This window comes from Talpa europaea (assembly GCF_964194135.1).
Source record: "Talpa europaea genome assembly, chromosome: 9".
Taxonomy (NCBI): Eukaryota; Metazoa; Chordata; class Mammalia; order Eulipotyphla; family Talpidae; genus Talpa; species Talpa europaea.
Genome location: NC_140076.1, coordinates 94,921,682 through 94,939,378, shown reverse-complemented (window position 1 = coordinate 94,939,378; position 17,697 = coordinate 94,921,682). Strand labels below are relative to the sequence as shown.

The following is a 17,697-nucleotide window of genomic DNA, read 5'->3' as shown; positions in this document are numbered from 1 at the left end:
TGAGGAAGTACTGAAGGACAGGGTGGACAAGATTTTTTTCTGACCTTTTTTTCCTTTCTTGTAGAAGAAAATATGAATTTTTAAGAATCAAAGATTTGATAAGAGAAATATATAAGGAATAAACCATAATCTAACTTAGGTTAGACACATGAATAAATATTAATAAACTCCAAACTACCAGTTTTCCAGTGGAAGTTAGGAAATCTTCTAGCTAATTTATTTTACTAAATGAGTTTTTCAGCAGCATTTAGGAATTGCCCCATACCCGATTTACCTAGTAAATTTGTTTCTCTTGATGAAAACAGAAGTTAATGTTTAACATCTCTCCTGTGTTATACTCTTTAGCTCTGCTTCGTAGTAACATTTCAAAAACAAGCTATTTTATTTTGTAACTATTGACAAGTTGATATATCTTTATAAAAGTCCAAAACAGAGTAGCGATGGTTTTACATGTTTGTTTTAGTAAACACGTATGCTCACAGTCAGTATGCCTGTAAATCTATATAAGTATGTACACATGCTAACCATCTGTGCTAAGAGTATATATGCCCATAAATCTGGACAGAGGTTTTCATCCAAAACTGGATTGACCTTAGTATAAGATTAATTGTTTTGCATTCATCTGTCGTAGTCATCTTTTTTAGCTTAAATAATGGAAAAGGGATTACTTTACTTGAAGTAATTGTTTCTGAACATTTTTTTCAGCATTAAAAAAATAAAATCTTCCAGGTCAAAATACATAAGAGCCAGAGATAACCTTAAAGGATATATGTAATTTTTCAGATATTGAGAACAAATCATATTAAAAATTACATAATAACATTTCGAAGCATTTATTTGGAAAATCTTTAAATAGTACATCCATGTCTCTTGGATTTTTTTTTTGAAGACTTTAGAGCATATGGTAGGGAAGATTATAGACATCTTTTTGGAATCTTATACTGAGGAAGAGAAAGATAAAACTTTCTTTTTTTCTTGCTATGATTTTTGCATTGTAGTATAGAAACCTATTCTGGACTTCTTGCCTTGTGTAAATAGTTTTTTCAGATACTTTTGGATGTGACAGTGGAAATGTACCATACTTCCACACTATAGTAAATTTTGCCTTTGTTTGAAACAAAGAGGTTTTGTAGATTATTTTGCAACATTCAGTTCCCACACCTCATGTTAAATATATAATTAAAAGTTTATTGTTTTGTAAATTAAGAATTTACTAGCTAATTCATTTAACCAAATTATTTTCTCACTTACTATAAAAAACACATTGAGTTATGATAATACATTGGCAACATAGTCAAACTCACCCTGACATCACTTAATAGATAACTTAGTCACTTAAAAAAAACATAATTAAATTTGGGGAGTATTTGATACATCTGTGTGGATCTTTTTCCAATATGGATATTTTTTACTTCATAATGCAAGAAACCTCTTTAAATATTTACTAATGGTATGGAATTGGCTTAGTGGAATTAGGTTTATTCTGAATATTTTATTAAAGTATAATTTTCATTACCATGTTTTTATTAATAAACATGGAATCATAACTTCCTTAGGCTCAAACAGTGGGGTCAGAAAATATCTATCCAAATGGTGGAGTTAGGACTTGCCTTCTTTTCATTACATTTTAGAATGAGGTAAAACATGAAATAATAATACCCACTAGGTCAGTAGTTTGGAGTGGATACACATAATAGTATTGCAATAGACCCAAGAAAGAGATGAGGGCATAATGAAAACAACAACAATGAAAGTAAATAGGAGTAGACAAATTCAAGACATATGTGGAAGAAAAATTACTAAGTTTTTGTGATTGAATGGCATGGGTTGAATAGAAGAGGGAGGTTTTGACTGGATCATTTGTTAGATGGTAGGATCCTTAGTAAGTAGGCGAGGAGGAAAAGATGGGGAATTCAGTTTTGAAATGTTGAATGTGAGGTGAATATGAGGCCAACCAGATGATGAGATCAATAGAAAGTTTTGAATATAGATTTGTAGTAGAAAGACCCCATCTGGAAATACGGACTGAGAGTCACCATTTCAGTCTTTCTGTGTGTCTCCCTATACCTCCCTCCCTCCTTCCCCTCCCTCTCATCTATCTGTCGTCTCTGGAGTTCCATCATTATATGTTCTCTCTGCCCCCTCTCCTCCACCTTCCCCTTTTTATTATAAATTCTTCTCTGGTGATTTCATCTAATGTCTAGACTGTATGTTTAGACATTTATCTGATACTGCCTTTATATACAGGTTATATAGACAGTGAATTAAGTCACTTAGGATGAATATACAAAATAAGATTAATACAAAGATTGCGAGAAAACTCACATTCATGAAACCCTGGGTCCTTATACATCCAAACCATACTTATCTAAATGAAGTAGCAGAGGAGACAGATACTTGAGAGGCAGGAGAGCCATGGAAGTATAATACCTCAATATCTAAAGGGAGCAGAAAATTTTTAAGTAAGAATGGTCAGTGTGTTAAGTGTCTTAGACTAGTGGAGGTAAATGCTGTATAAAAGGGCTTTCCATTGAGTTTTTATTGTGTTACTGGGTATTGATACTGTTAGCAATCAGAGAACCGTTTGATCAATGGGTTGAGGAACAAATGGTAAGTATGAAAGGAAAAATAACGTTTGAACCTTGGAATTTAGAATTGATTTCTTGGATAATAGCGGACAATTAGTTTTGCTAATTGTATTGATAAAAATTTGTTTCCAGTATTAGTATAATTTTTGGGGTTTGGTTGGATCATTTGGTTCATACCACCAACTCAATGATCCCATTCTCATATCGACCTTTTGGGTTTGATGTGCTCTTGGGGATTTCTTAATACAGGTTTGGCAAATAATCCTAAACTACAGTTGTTAGAGCTTTTGATTAAGGGCAAAAAAGCCTAGCATTACTCCTTAAATAACTGATCTCATGAAACAAAAATTATGGCTCCTGTAGTTTGTATGTCATCATTCCAAAACAGTGCCTTTTACTTTTTTTGGTAAGGTTAAGTATTTGCTACAATGACATCTCCTTTGCAGATGTACTTCTTGTTTGAAAAATCATTTTAATAGTATTGGAAAATTACTAGGAGAAATAATACATGAGTGGGTTGCAAAGTCCTCATTTAATCAGTGACATCATTTTGGGTAACTGGGGCAACAAACTAACTATATATTTTAATTAAGTATTTAATAGTTTTTAATAGAGTTTGAATTGATATTTGTTTCTGTTGTATGGAGAAATGTTCCTCAGGCTGTTAGCAATCTATTCTTCATGACTATTTTGAGATTTTGAGCTGCCATCTTTTTCTTTACTGCATGAGCTAAACTCTGAAATGAGTTAGTAAATCTTTTTAATGGTAGATTACATATCATTTTACTATTTTTAGAACAACTTTTGTATAGAAACTGGTTTAAAAAAGTATTTAAGTGGCCACATTGTTGTTCACATTATAGAGAAGTGGCTGCATTGAGTAGGCAAGGAAATGAGGAGGTTTCTTCCATCCATGGTTTTTTTGTTTGTTTGTTTTTTGCAGGATCTGCTTTTCTTTCCATCAAGCAATCATTTTCTTGTATATCTTTAAAGAGATCTACATTGCTAAGAGCATTTACATTATGTTCTATTGTAGTTTGGGATAGTTCACATTTTGGGTACCTTGTTTTTATTTTCATTGACTTAAATAAATTTTTTAGTGAATGTGTATTTGTCTTCTGCAATCTATAAAAGTGCTGTTCAATAGCAATATTATGTGTATGTTGAAAGGAGTCATTAGTAATTACAAATAAAATTAATATTTTCTGTTTTAACTCGTGTATTAAAATATTTTAAAAATGTAATCAATATAAAAATTACTAATTAGATATCTTTCCTTTCTATTCCTTACCAAAATCCAATATATATGCTTTGAATCTTTCTCAATTTGGACTAACTACATTTTTAGTGCTTGGTAGCTACCCGTGGCTAATTCCTAAACTATTAATTACAGCTCAGGTCTATAAAGTCAGAACAAACACTTAGTATGTGGATGAGTGGACAGATAGAAAGAGGTATTTATCATTTACATATTGAATCTGATCAGTGTAATAACTAGTCACCAATACCCAATAATGTGATCCTCTTTATAGATAATCAAATCTAGGGTTTTTATTCATTAGAGAGTTAATCAGAGACGATATGATGGAAATGTTTGATAATTGTTGCTTTAACTATTTGGTTGTCCTTAATTACTGTATTATGTGATTACGTTTATTTTTATTGTATATACATGCTCACACTTCCATGAAAGTTCATTATATGTCTGTAACTTGTAGCATAAATGCAGTTCCAACTACAATGAAGATTTTGTGCTGCAGCTAGAGAAGGAATTGGTACAAGCACGTTTGAGTGAAGCTGAGTCTCAGTGTGCACTAAAGGAGATGCAGGATAAAGTCCTGGATATAGAGAAGGTGAGAATAACATAAAGGTCATCACTCCTCAAATTAGAGAGGACATAATTAGTACTTACTTAGCAGTTAAATTAGACTTGGTGTTTTTACACATTAAAAAGCCTCACATATTCATTACTAAGAGAAAACAGGAAAAAAAATTATTAGATTCCTTATTATTTGCTGTTGTCATACTACTCAGAGTTCCATATTTAAGGGTAAAAATGGAGATTAGACGCCTTTTAGAGGAAAACAACTAGGATACGTTGTTTAAGGTAAAATAAACAAATACTATTTAAGTGTTGAAGAAGAGAAACTTAGGGGATGGAGATTAACTGTTGTCCTCAAATATTGTAATACCTTTATCGGAAAAAGGTAGGCTATGACGAATATACAACATTTAAGGAAATCTATCATTTGAGTGTCATTGCTGCTACATTCCAGGCCACAGAAAGCTATCTCAGTATATATAGGAAGATCTTAGCATAAGGTGTACTTGACAGAAACTAACTTGGCTTCTCTTCAAGGCTATTAAAGAACTTTAATGATTAGCTGCTAAGTAATAGAAATAGAAACACTTAGATTTCCTATAGTCCTCAAACTTGAGAGTCTGTATTTTAGATCACAAACTCTGAATCAGTTTTCTCATGTATAAAATCACTGATTGCTTGGGACCTGTGTTGAACTTGTACCTTTTATACCCCTAAGTGATATTTAGTTACAGAATCCAAGATAATGGCTAAGACAGATAGCCCCAAGTTGGTCTTAACTGTTTCTTGATGAAATAAAGCAGGGTAACTACAATCAATGTTAGAATAATGTTGCCAGAAATCTACTTGCCAGTTTTGTATTATTTTGGAAAGTTCTCCTATTTGTGGATGCCAGCAGGAATGCTGTAAAAAATGCCTAACGGAATATTATTCTTCAAATTATGAGTATTCTGGACTCCATGATAGACCAATGTAACATAATTAAACAAACATGCTCAGGGAATTAGCAAGCTTCAGCATTAGAAATTGAAAAACCAGAATCTGTATATTTCATTTTTAAATATTTGGTAGAAAGAAATGTTCTTGATTCCAATTTAAAAGTAAATTTCTTAAATAGTACTCTTGTTACAGAGCAGAAAGTAAATTTTAAGGTTTCATGCTTCCTGTGGTTAGTTTCATTATTAAGAACTCTTTATGCACATGCAGTAAATTTCTGGTTTTCAGCTGTGAAAATGAAGGTCCATAAAAATGAATAGCTGGCAAGAATAACTTTACTCCATAATCTCTGTGAACTGAATCTTCATGTTCACCATGAAATATTTTAGAGGTAGAAAATTCCATAGATTCAGGACTTCAAATCTCAGTAGTACCTCAGTTTACTTAAGAACTCTACTCAGGCTTAATTTGGATCTCTTGATCACTCCCTAGAACAGCTTAATATGGGAATACCCTAAATCCTAAGGTGGTCTCTCAGTATGGTAGGGAGATTGATCTAAATGTTATTCCCTTGAAAATACTTAGATCATCTTGGTATAAGTTTTTGTACTATAAATATAAATAGTGACTAGTATACAGCTATTTTGTACTCCTTTCCAAAGGGACAGCTAAGAGAATACAAAAATGATTTTGGATTTTTCTTTTCCATAGATATCATATTGTGTTTGGAGTCCTAATCAGAGGTTACTAAGTTTATTGCATGTTGAAAATTTTTTTAATCATGTTACTTTATAACTCTGAATAGTATTTTATTAAACAAAACACAGATTTTCTGTGTTCTCAGAAATAAGTAAAGCTATCCTCATACATTCCTGGTGGAAATGTAAAACAGTGCAACTGCTTTGAAAAAGTTTGACAATTTCTTAAAAGTTAAATTTGGAATTATCATCTGATCCAGCAATTTTGTTCCTTGGTATATATCAGGAGAATTAAAAACACAGATGCATACAAAAACTTTTACACAGATATTCACAGCTGCGTTATTCATAATAGCCAATAAGTGGCAATAACCCAAATTTTCACCAGCTGATGAATGGATAAACAAAAGGTGATATATACATACAATGGAATATTATTTGGCAATAAAAAGCAATGAACCTTGAAAACATTATGCTAAGTAAAATAAACTGGTCATATTAGGTCACATATTGTATGATTCCATTTGTATGACATGTCCAGAATAGGCATCCATAAAGACAAAGTAGTTAAGTGATTGCCTGGGGCTGGGGGGAGTAGAAATGAGAAGAGACTGCTAATGGAGGTGTCCAGGTTAAAATGTTCTGAAATTAGATTGTAATAATGGTTGCACAATCCTGTGAATACTTTTAAAAGGCACTGACTAGAATACATTAAACAAGTAAGTTTTTTGGATTGTGAATTATATTTCAGAAAAACTGCATAAAATTTAAGTACAATTACATGAGATATAATAGCTCTTATTATGTATGCTATGTCTTATTCTTTAAATTAAAAAACCCCAATTAAATTTTCTCTTTCTTTAGAAAAACAACTCTTTTCCTGATGAGAATAATATTGCAAGGCTTCAGGAAGAACTCATTGCTGTGAAACTGAGAGAAGCAGAAGCTATTATGGGTTTGAAAGAACTTAGACAACAAGTCAAAGATTTAGAGGAACACTGGCAGGTATGTCAAAATAGATTGGGTGCTTTTTGAAAGAATAAAATGGATATACTATTTATGTGAATTTGAAGGAGCTATAGGATTTGAGTTTAAAGTAAGAAAGACCCTGTTTAATGTACAAAAGTTGACAACATTTATAAGTAGACAGTACCTTTAAACTGTTTCTCCCTTTTAAATTCTTGTAAGAAATAGAAGGGACTAAGTCATTTTTTTATTGTTTTACTGGTATAATTTATATGAATTTTTCTAGAGAGCTGTATGAAAATATTCCTTGTCCTATAGATACAAGTTCATTTTTGGTCATTGAAATACTAGAAGGGTGACACCCATATGAATTTATAAGTTTGTAACTTCTTTTAAAAATTGGTTATCTCACAAAATAAATCATACATTTACTTTTTTTATATGTCCACAAATGTATTTATAGATGAAGGAATCTGTTGACAAAGATAAAAAAATGAGAATCTGTAAGACAAAATGGAGGAATGGGAGAAATACAAAAAAACTACACATCATTTGGGCCTCCCTGGTAGTGTAGGGGTTGTCTCAGTGCTGTCACCACGATGGCATGAGTTCAATCCCCAGCCAGCGATCTAACCCACATACGGCATAGCAGACCTCTACTGTCTCACCTGCTGCTCCCCTCAGCAGTGTACTTCAGTAGATCCACCTGTTCTGCTCCCCACTCTGTCTCTGGTGAATCATCTCACCGCCCTACCCCCTAGCACCTCTGGCTTACACCCCAGTTCTATGCATAAGTAAATAAATAAATCTTTAAAAAAATACACATAATTTTAGAATAGTGATCTTGGTTTCAATTTGGAGTGGAGGGGGAATGCATGTAGCAAAGACTGGAATTAGTCCTTGAGATTACCATGACTTTAAATAAAAGGTATTTTATAAAAGAATCAGTCAGCAATAATCTGGAAATTAAAAACTACTAAGGCAAAATTGATCCTTAACCATGCATATTTTGAAAACATTGCTCTTACCTTCTATATTATGTTTATTATGCTTAACATCCTTATCCTTAGTTCACAAATGGCCCTAATTCTTCCTTAGGATTTCTTTAACAATAATGTATAAAAATACCTTACAAAAATATTAGGGTAAAAATTGTGTTCTTTATGATAGCTATTCTTTATAGTAATACACAATGTTTAAAAAAAAATTGGACTATGAGTCTGCCACTTACTGTGTAACCTTTTGGAAGTTAATCACGATTTCCATTTACTTAACTGTATAATGAAGGTAATAAAGATGCCTAACTTTTAAGATTTTTTGGGGAGTGAGTAAAATGCATATAAAAAGTGCTTCATATAATACTGAACTTGAAATAAGTACTCAGAAAAATTGGCTTTTATTTTGATACATGTGAATATTTGTTGCAATGTAATTTTTTGTGTTTTAGCGTCACTTAGCTCGTACTACTGGTAGATGGAAAGACCCACCTAAGAAAAATGCTATGAATGAGTTACAAGATGAGTTGATGACCATTCGACTTAAAGAAGCTGAAACACAGGCTGAAATAAAAGAAATTAAACAAAGGATGATGGAAATGGAAACACAGGTATGATGGGAAAGCCCAAAAGCTCTAAAAAACATTAGCAGATCAAAAGCTTATACACAGATTGTAACATCCTTAGAACAGAGCTAAATGAAAAGCAGTTATATAAAACCGGCTAACTTGCAATATTCTAAATCAGATAAAAGGACTCTTTGATAGCGAGATTTAGTATCATCTTTGAACATTCAACAAAGCTTAAGCACATTATAAAACTATTTGACTTTTTTGCCTTGGTGCACATTTTGAGAGGAAATAATCATGTTGAGCAAAATTTCTTGACCTTGACACTATTAACACTTTGGACCAAGTAATTCTCAATTGTGGGGATTGCCTGTATATTGTAGGGTATTTAGCAGCATCCCTAGCTTCCATCCACTAGTTGCCAGTGGACCACGCCCATCCTCCCCTCCAGGTTGTGATGACCAAAAATGTCTCCACATATTTCCAACCGCCTCTGGGGGACAAAATTGCCCCTAGTTGAGAACCACTGATTGGAATATAATGTAAATGATGCTTCCTAAAGCTGTGTAAGGTGGGGACTCTAAGCCATGATTCTCACATTTATACATGTTTCTTCTCACATCCCCCTTACCATTACATATTCTATTTTACATATACTTGACAATGAAGATCTTCTTTGTCATTTTTATTAAGTCCATTTGCATGATAAAAGTACTGTTGGTTTTAATGTGGTATATTTGTGTGAACTATAATCTCTATTCTCCAGAATGTGCTTTGGTTTTCAAAATACTTACTCAGTCAGTAGGGGGCATAATTAACTCATGTATCATTCTGCATACATACTTGCAAAAAAACCATCCCATCTTAAAGATGGTAATATGAATACATTAATCCTTTAGGGAAAAAAAACTTGATTTATATCGCTCATATTGTGATTATATGATTGTTATCTTGTTACATATTATGTTGTTATCTTGTATTTTTCATTGTAATTAAAAATAAAACTAAAGTTACAAAAAGTCAACCTGTAGCTTTCATGGAAAATTTTGGTTTTATAATCAAATTTTATTTCAGTATAGATAGTATAGATACATAACTTTCAAACCTGTGTTCGGAATTTATTTCAGAGTGGTTATAAGTGAAGGAATCAAATTCAATAAACAGAACTTGTGAATACAAAGTACTGTCTGGCCATCAGAGAACATTAACATGAGAAATTAGGAATGCACAAACTATATTTAATATAATTCACTATCTGAGATGATCTATGTAAACTAAATTTGTAAAATGTAGTCATTATTTCACAACATATATGTCAAGTCATTATGCTATACTCCTTAGACTTACACTGCTATGTATCAGTTAAATCTCATTAAAACTGGAAAAAAATATATAATTCTGAAATCTGATAAATGAAGAGTTTATTTAGAAATTGCTATGGAGAATAGGAGGAGAAATTTTAACTAGGTAGTTTGGGGAAAGTCTTCCTAAGGAATTTACATTTTGATTTTTTCTCTTTATTTTTTTGTTTATTTTGGGGAATTTGCATTTTAAATTGAGCTTGACTAATGTGTTTTTCGATGAATTTTGTTTGAAAGGATGTTGTAAGGAATTGGTTTCTGTATACCAATGATTTAACTGATGATGATCCATAAAGTTATCTCATAACAAAGTGAGAAAAATAAAAACAAGTATTATACTACATTCGTCACCTAAAGAGTATTATATCAAACACCCTTATATTCAGACTCTAGATTAAGAAATTTGTCTTGGTCCTCCCCGGTGGTGCAGCAGGTTGAGCACAGCACTGTAAAGCTGTCTGCAGCCTCTGCAGCACCGGTTGGATTCCTGGCTGGCCAGGGAGATACCAACATGGCGGGGCAGACCTCTCCTGTCTCGCTTACTGCTTTCCTCAGCAGTGTACTTCAGTCCGTCTGCCTGTTCTGCTCTCTGCTCTGTCTCTGGTGAATCTTCTCACCCTCCCACACCTCTGGCCTGTACCCCCAGTTCTTATATAAAAATAAATAAATCTTTAAAAAAAAATTTTTGTTTTTATTGATACATGGAGCTCCAATGCCTTCGTTTTAATGACTTTTAGGAAAGTCCACCTAGTGATTATACCTTACTTTATTGCGACACACTCCTTTTTCTGTGTATCAAATTTTGCTGTTACAAACAGTGCTGTTCTGAATATTCTTTCACCTGTTTACCTGTTTTGTTTGTTTACTATAGGATTTCTTCTCTTTTGTGCCATGAACCCCTTTCATTATCTGAAATCGATGGACCACTTCTCAAAATAATGTTAAGATATATACAATAAAATACATGATTGCAATGCAGAATTATATTGGGGTACATTAAACAACCAATTTGTGACATAGACACACATACAGAGATAAACACAACATAAACCTATTGTGGATTCAGTTTTTTAGTGTTTTAGATTTTTCTATATTTAAGTTAGATTGTACTATAATTTTCTTTTTCAGGGAATCTTTCGTCTGTTTTGGTACCAAGATTAACACTCTTTGAGTTGGGTTTTATTTTATCTTACAATGTTCTCAGAAATTTTATGTAAGATTAGAATTACCCATTACTTGAAAATTCACTGTTATTCATTCTTTTTTGTTGATCTGTGGAAATAGCAACTATTGATCCTAGTTGTTGAAGCAAGGATAGATCTTTTCAGGTTTTTTTTGTTTCTTTTTTTTTTTTTTTTTTAAGATTTATTTATACAAGCACTGGGTACAGTCAGAAATGCAGGAGCGTGAGAGAATTCACCAGCGCCAGAGCAGGGAACAGAACAGGCAGACTGACGAAATACACTGCTGAGGGGAGCAGTGGGCGCGGCAGGGGAGGTCTGTGAGCCATGTGGGACCCTCGCTGGTGGCCAGGGATCGAGCTGGTGCTTCACAGGCTGAGGGCAGCTTTGTAGCCCAGCGCACAACCGCTGCACCACCAGGGGAGGCCCTTTCTTTGTTTCTTAATTCTGGTTTGGTAAGATCTATTTCTGTATGAGACTAGACTACCCATTTCCTCTAAACTTTCAAAGTTATCACTTAAAGTTGTTCAGAGTATCTTTTTAAAATGTATTTTTACTGGATCTATATTTATGTGCCCTTTTTTCATTCCTAAGTGATCTTTATATGTGCTTTACTTTTTTTTTTTTTAAAGATTTATTTATTTATGCATACAAGAACAGGGTTACAGGCCAGAGGTGTGGGTGTGGGGGTGAGAGGATTCACCAGAGTGGGGAATAGAACAGGCAGATTAACTGAAATAACACAGCTGAGGGGAGCAGCGGGCAAGTCAGGAGAGGTCTGCTGTGCCATGTGGGTTGCTCCCGGGTGGGGGATTGAACTCGTGCTGTAGTGGCTGTGGTTTGCTTCATAGGTTGTCTCATAACCCTTTGCACCACCAGGGAGGCCCATGTGCTTTACTTTCTTGAAAAGTGTTTTAGAATTTGCCATTTTCAACAATTTTTTGTAAAGACTAACTTTTTATTTGTTGATCCTCTATGATATACTGTTGTTTTCTATGTAATATAGTTCTGTTCTTTATTATATCCTTTTATTATATTTTGCTTGAGTTTTACCTTCCCCCCTTTTCCTTGTACTCTTAACTATTATGTATATTCTTGTCTAATATGTTTTTTATTCCTCAATTCCTTTTTTTTAACTATCTCTTATATTCTTTCTGGCTTTTTTGTATTGCCTGATCTTTTAAATAGTAACTTATATTGATATCCTCTAATGTGATTGTGAATTTGTTCATTTGTCTTTGGAATCATAACCATTTTTTGTTTTGGTTTGGTTTTTTGCCTTAATACTCAGCCCCATATATGAGGCTGATTCTATTGTTTACTTTGTTAGTACTTTTTTCCTTACCTTTTTCTGGGTTTTGTTGAAAACTGGCTATCTTGTGTAGGACAATAAACTAAGGTAAATAGATTTTATGCCTGCAAGTAGGCACACCTTTTCTTCTGGTAGGCCTTTAATGTGGGGGATTTGAGTTCATATAGTCAGGGATTGGACTGGGTTTGAGGTTTATTGTTTCTGTGGTTTACCCTCATATCACACTCTTCAAATTCCTGGCAATATCTTATTTTTAGAAGGGAGGCTAGTTTGCCAAAGCATTTTCTCAATGTCTTTAGGACTTCAGAGAGGGCTAGTCTCCAACAGCATTCCGCTATTCCTTATTAAGGGAAGTGGGGAGGTGCACAAGTGTTCCCTATTGTTTTGATTACACCTCCGACTTAGACTGCATTATGTCTCTGGGTCTGGAGTTTTGACGTTCTTAGTTTCTTGCCCTCTCCCTAGCTATTGTCCTGGGCTCAAAGTATGAGCCTTGCCCCTTCATCAGATGCTGTGGTTTTGCCAGTGACAGAAGGGCAACAGTGTTTGTTGCTGTATTACAACAGATCAAACCTTTTAATCTCTAGAGGAGACAAGCAGGATTTAGTGCTCTTCCTATACAGGCTACTATCTCTCTCCTGCAGGCCTGTGCCATGGAGATCTCTTTCTGAATACTCTCATCAGTCAGTTTTTTTGTGTGTACCTGAAGGGAACCACTAAGAAAAACTGTGCAAGAGTTTGTGATCTCTGCTGTGCCTGTGGCCTCTATATGCTTTGATCAGCCCATACTTCACCTCTGCCAACTTGATATTTATTCTAGCTAAAATGTTCTCAATCACTTCCAGCTGCATCCTTCCCATAGCTCCATAGATTTTGGACTACTTAGTTGCCCTGTTATTTCATCCCTCTGGTTCATGAACTTAGAGTTAGACTGGCTTTTTCTTTTTTATCAATGGAAGGGCTGGTAGCAATGATCTTTCTGACTCTATAACCCCAACCAAAAATAAAGTTTTTATTATGATATATATGAAGTTTTATTTTATACTTTTTGTTTTTTTTTTAATAGATTTATTTATTTATGCAGACAAGAACTGGGGTACAGGCCCAAGTTGTGGGGGGTGAGAGGATTCACAAGAGACAGAACAGGGAACAGAACAGGCAGACTGAAATACACTGCTGAGGGGAGCAGCTGGCAAGACAGGAGAGGTCTGCCCTGCCATGTGGGAATCTCCCTGGCCGCCCTGGACTTGAATCCGTGCTGCAGAGGCTGCAGACAGCTTCACAGCGCTGCGCTCAACTGCCTGCGCCACAGGGGAGGCCCACATCTCATTATTTTTATACATCTTTTTATAGATTTTTTATACCTCTACTAGATGATAATTTTTTTTTAAAGATTTATTTATTCATACATACAAGAACTGAGGTACAGGCCAGAGTTGTGGATGGTGAGAGGATTCACCAGAGACATAGTGGGGATCAGAATGGGCAGCTCTACTGAAATACACTGCTAAGAGGAGCAACAGGCAAGTCAGGAGAGGTCTGCTGCACCATATGGGTATCTCCCTGGCCGGGGATCGAACTCATGCTGCAGTGGCGAGCTTCCTAGGTTGCGTTTTAACCCCTGTGCCACCAGGGAAGCCCTAGATGTTGTTGTTTTATGGAGTCAGTGCTCATTTGGATTTGCCTGCCTGTTTTGCATTGTTTTGTTTCTATTGTTTTATTGAACAGTTTCTTTCTGGTATCAATCATGAGTAGTGGACACTACTCATGTAGTAAACACAGTCCCTATCTGGGTTCATAAAAATCCATTTTTGCCATTTCTTTGTCTACAATTTCTCACTCATGGTCAGTTCATGAGTTTTGTTTATATGTGTGTATTCTGTAATTTTGGACCATGGATTTGAATTTAGGTGTTGAGGGAGGAGTTTTCATTTGTGGGGATTCTTTGCAGCTTACGTTGAAGGTCCTTCTGAAGTCTAGTTATTTGTATTAATGGTAGGTGGTAAGACAGTAAAAAGAGGCTGTGTGCCAATTTGAATACTGTACTAAGAAGTTCACTCTTAACTTTGTAAATGAACAATATTCATTTATTGAAAGTGAAAAAAAGTAATGATAAGTAAAATCTGGAGAAACCTGAAATGGTAGGAAGTGTGGAGCCTCAAATCTATTAAGTGATCCATATTTTTTTTTTTTTAACTTGAGACAGTATCATTATCAAAAATGCATATGATTAGAAGTATAGGATCACACCCTTCAGGTATATATTGCCACATCACATCCACCACTAACACACCCATAGTTTTCCACCACAGCCTATTACACCATCCCCTCTCAGCTCTCCTGCCTCCTCCTCCCCCTCTTGTAGCCTCAATTCTACACCCAGATATCCAGGATTTGTTACTGGTTTGGTTTTGTCTTTACAATTTTCAAATGAGGAACTACTCACTGATAATACCAGTTCACTTAATCACCAAGTAGCAAGTGAGAATTCAGAACCAGTCCATGCTACATAAAAATAGACTAAGCTATACCTACCCATTTCATGACCTATGACACAGTAAGGAACTCAGAGCCTAGTAAATGGTGATGGTACCTTTCAGTCAGTCTGTGTTTTCTTTTGAGAATTCCAAAGAGGAGTTATATTTGTCATATTCCTGTGTGTTCTTATGTTGTAACACATTGTCTGTTTTGAAATTAATACCTTCAAGTTCCATATAAACATCCTTATAGCCAATAGATGTTCATTATATAAATTATAAATTAAAAAGTAACAGGACTTTCTAATATGGACCTCAAGTATTCCTTTGGATGACTTGATTTTTAAAACAATTTCAGTATTTTTTGTACTTATTTGAATAAAATTGACATAATTAGTATTTTTTATAATGTTGAGGGATCAAATGGGTAGCTAGTAATTTATAGGTTTTTTCAGGTCTTGTTGTTTGTAGTCTCAGTATTTATATTTTTAATTATTAGAACCAGATCAATAGTAACCATCTTCGAAGAGCAGAGCAAGAGGCACTCAATCTACAGGAGAAGGTGCAATATCTTTCTGCACAGAACAAAGGACTGCTTACTCAGTTAAGTGAAGCAAAACGCAAACAAGCAGAGATTGAATGCAAGGTAAATATATAACTAGCTACTATATGTTTTTGTCAATACATCTTTTTGTTTGTTTTTTCTTGTCATTGACTAGATTATCTTAAAACTGGATTAAAAGGGCTAGTCTTCTAATGTCCACTTTTCCTGAATTTCGTATGGTGGCTCCTTTAAGACTAGGTTAGCTCATATTGTTCTGGGGTGGATTCCAAGCAGGAAACCTCATTTTCCACCACTTGGGTAAATGTGCAGGAAATTAAGTTGATATCTCTCTACATTTTCTGTTTGAAATCAAAACTTTTTTTGAAACTGTACTCCTAAAATACATAGTGTTGTAAACCAATATCACAGCAGTAAAAAAAATTAGAGATAACAAGAACATAAATAAGAAAATTTTAAATCTTAAAAGTTTAGCTGAAGTTTTAATGTCTCAACCAAAGACAAGCACTTAGAAAGGTTAGAGCAACTCAGCTTTGATTGGTCCTTTATTTGTGGGCAATCAGTGTTGTTTGTTGTATGTTTTCTGGATAGAATAGAAAATAAATGTGTCCCTACCAATGGGTAGGGGAAATTGGCTAATTTCCCATTATTTTAATCACTTCTTTGTTATATGAATTACTTGGATTCATGAAGCATGAAAAGGCATTTGAATGCATGTATATTTTTCCCTTAAATTTACAGTATAGCCATGGTGAGACAGAGAGAAGAGGGTGTGGGTTGGAAGGTGAGGGGGAGCTGTGTGTGAGAGAAATGACTAGAGCAAAGACTGGTCTGAGCACTAGAATGTATTACTGAGGACAATTTATGGGATTTAAAAAATAAACTAGACATTTATCTTTCCATGATGAGATAACAGAAATGATGCCCTTTAAAGATTCTAGCCTTATTATTCTATGATAAGAAATAAGACTTTCAATGGCACATATAAAGCTGTAATTCCATCAACTTGTTCTGGTGTCATTAAAAACCAAGAGTGAAGCTTGAGTGGTTTATCAGTGTCACTGAAATCCAGAGATGAAATTACATCCTAATAAATATGCATGACTGTTACAATTTACGCTGACAGAAATCTGTAGGCAGTACTGAAATTTGTACCAACTTAGGAGTCGTTCCTCTTGAAGGAATATGACTAGACTATTTTAAAAATGAAATGATGTGACATGAGGTTTTATCAGTTTCGTTTTGTCATGCTATGTTGTCTATATTGTCTTGATTTTGTTAAGAACTAAATTTGATCTTTTTTTCATTGTTAGTATAAATTTTTCTTAAACATATGTCCATAACACTGTTGCTGGACTTAATATTGATCCTCAAATGAAGTGTTCTTTGGAAATAATAATATTTGGGGAGTTTGCTGATGAAAATCATTGTTTTCTTTGAATTTATCTACATGATGGGATTTGAGTAAGAATTTTAGGGATTTTTAAGAATTGATATGAGATTTTATTTAATTTTCAATTGTTCATTAAAAATTATATTACAGATGCTGACTCTGATACCTCCCCGAGTTTAAGCTATATCAATTCCTTGTAGTGCCTTTTGCAGATTGCAAGAATGAGTAGTGCATTAAGTGTCCCCTACTACCTATTACATTTTGATAATATATGTATTTTACCTTGTTACGTTGCAGAAATTCAAAAACAAACCTGACATTGCTAAGGAAGCTAATCCTTAACAATTAAACTCAATTAAAGCCAGTCCATTAATATATAAATCTCATTATTTTCATTTATTTATATGATCATAAAGTAATTATTAAACTTCATTATATTTTTTATTCATGTAAAATGTCAAGGTAGCATTTTTAATACTAACATGATCATCTCTCTACAACCAAATTTGACTTGCTATACTTAAAGATGAAATAGTACAAATCTATGATGCACCATAGAAAATCCTAACACACTGAACCCAAACATTTTTTTCATAAATTGCACACCAATTCATTTGGAGGCAAAACCTGATTTGAATTGATATATGACTACTTTAAATTTTTATTTATGGATAGTTATACTTCATTGTTTCCTTGTGTTGAGTATGCTTTTTCATCATGGACACTGCCTTAGATCCTGCTGGATAACACTAATAGATAGTTATGCACCCTAGTACTTGCCTGAAATGTAAAATTCCAAAATATACATGGCCCTCAGGATGTTAGTAATGAGAATGA

The 17,697-nt window shown here is 33.9% G+C and overlaps 1 protein-coding gene across 6 annotated transcripts in view; it reads left to right on the top strand.

Annotated features, from left to right (window-relative positions):
• EVI5 (ecotropic viral integration site 5) overlaps window positions 1-17,697 on the top strand; it is a gene marked incomplete at both ends in the record, with an annotated part of 175,135 nt that overhangs the window by 78,521 nt on the left and 78,917 nt on the right. For 5 of the 6 annotated variants that reach the window (XM_084243965.1, XM_084243964.1, XM_084243961.1 and 2 more), the window contains 4 exons: window positions 4,307-4,441; window positions 6,909-7,049; window positions 8,458-8,616; window positions 15,405-15,551. In XM_084243965.1, the coding sequence (XP_084100091.1) occupies window positions 4,307-4,441; window positions 6,909-7,049; window positions 8,458-8,616; window positions 15,405-15,551 (582 nt within the window). The remainder of the gene's footprint in view (window positions 1-4,306; window positions 4,442-6,908; window positions 7,050-8,457; window positions 8,617-15,404; window positions 15,552-17,697) is intronic. The other variant, XM_084243962.1, reaches the window with a different exon arrangement.